The sequence below is a fragment of the Leptosomus discolor genome, unplaced genomic scaffold, assembly GCF_034619465.1.
Source record: "Leptosomus discolor isolate bLepDis1 unplaced genomic scaffold, bLepDis1.hap2 HAP2_SCAFFOLD_35, whole genome shotgun sequence".
NCBI classification, from domain to species: domain Eukaryota; kingdom Metazoa; phylum Chordata; class Aves; order Leptosomiformes; family Leptosomidae; genus Leptosomus; species Leptosomus discolor.
Genome location: NW_028237764.1, coordinates 2,646,068 through 2,647,597, shown reverse-complemented (window position 1 = coordinate 2,647,597; position 1,530 = coordinate 2,646,068). Strand labels below are relative to the sequence as shown.

Here is a 1,530-nt window from a genome sequence, read left to right as displayed (position 1 = left end):
GCCATGCTGGTGAGGCTGAGAGGCAGACCCAGCTCAGGGCGCCTACTGCCCCCTTCACCTCAGCACACAGACACTGCGCCAGCACCTCCACAGAAGATGTTGAGAAAGGAACTCAAACAAACAAGTCAGTGCAGGGTCCTTTCTTTGGTTTAAACACACAGAGAGCACAGCTCCTTATTTACAAAAATTCTCTGGGGCACACAAGGCAGGCAGACACTAACACAGAAACAGGATGAAGAATAAGGGAAGGGTTTGTGAACAGCATCGATACAACCAAGAAAATCTAAACACAAAGAAACCAAATCAAACAACCTCCTAAACCTACAGGCTATGCCAGTAGTGAGTTCCATTACTAGTGATAGGCAGAGGAAGATGGGCAGTTCATTGCTGCTTTTGCAAAGAAACCAGTCATCAGTTTCCTCAGGGCATCCTTGAGCTCCTGGTTCCTCATGCTGTAGATGAGGGGGTTCACTGCTGGAGGCACCACCGAGTACAGAACCGCCATCACCAGGTTCAGGGATGGGGAGGAGATGGAGGGGGGCTTCAGGTAGGCAAACACGCCGGTGCTGATAAACAGGGAGACCACAGCGAGGTGAGGGAGGCAGGTGGAAAAGGCTTTGTGGCGTCCCTGCTCCGAGGGGATCCTCAGCACGGCCCGGAAGATCTGCACGTAGGACACCACAATGAACACAAAACACCCAAAAGCTAAACAGATACAAACCACAAGTAGCCCAGCCTCCCTGAGGTAGGTGTCTGAGCAGGAGAGCTTGAGGATCTGGGGGATTTCACAGAAGAACTGGTCCACAGCATTGCCCTGGCAGAGGGGCAGTGAAAATGTATTGGCCGTGTGCAGCACAGCATAGGGAAAAGCAGTGCCCCAGGCAGCTGCTGCCATGTGGACACAAGCTCTGCTGCCCAGGAGGGTCCCGTAGTGCAGGGGTTTGCAGATGGCCATGTAGCGGTCGTAGGCCATGACTGTGAGAAGATAAAACTCTGCTGAAATGAGAAAGAAAAACAGAAAGATTTGGGCAACACATCCCCAGTAGGAGATGGCCTTGGTGTTCCAGAGGGCATTGGCCATGGCTTTAGGGAGAGTGGTGGAGAGGGAGCCCAGGTCAAGGAAGGAGAGGTTGAGGAGGAAGAAGTACATGGGGGTGTGGAGGTGGGGGTCACAGGCTACAGCGGTGATGATGAGTCCGTTGCCCAGGAGGGCAGCCAGGTAGATGCTCAGGAAGAGCCCGAAGGTCAAGAGCTGCAGCTCCCGTGTGTCTGCAAATGCCATGAGGAGGAACTCTGTGATAGAGCTGCCATTGGACATTATTTCACTGCAGGAATGGGGCACTGTTGAAAGAGAAGAAGACATTGACAAGCCAGAACAGGTTCCTCTGAGCCAATCTTATGCCATATCTCACAAAAACCACCACAATTACTTCTTTCTTTTGGGGGAACTTCAGCCAGTTCCTTTTTGTGCGGTCAGGATTGACGAGCAGGGGCTCTGCCCATGGGCTCCAGACAAGTCAGACCTGTGCT

The 1,530-nt window shown here is 52.6% G+C and overlaps 1 protein-coding gene across 1 annotated transcript; it reads right to left on the bottom strand.

Moving 5' to 3' along the window:
- Positions 1-352: 352 nt before the first annotated feature.
- On the bottom strand, positions 353-1,318 carry LOC147413026 (olfactory receptor 14A16-like). Its single transcript, XM_086480898.1, has one exon. It carries the CDS (start codon positions 1,316-1,318, stop codon positions 353-355), a length of 966 nt encoding a protein of 321 aa, XP_086337024.1.
- Between the last annotated feature and the right edge of the window lie 212 nt (positions 1,319-1,530).

What these genes read in the sequence shown, in the direction of transcription:
- LOC147413026 (XM_086480898.1), bottom strand. Translation starts at nt 1,318, where the DNA reads ATGTCCAATGGCAGCTCTATCACAGAGTTCCTCCTCATGGCATTTGCA.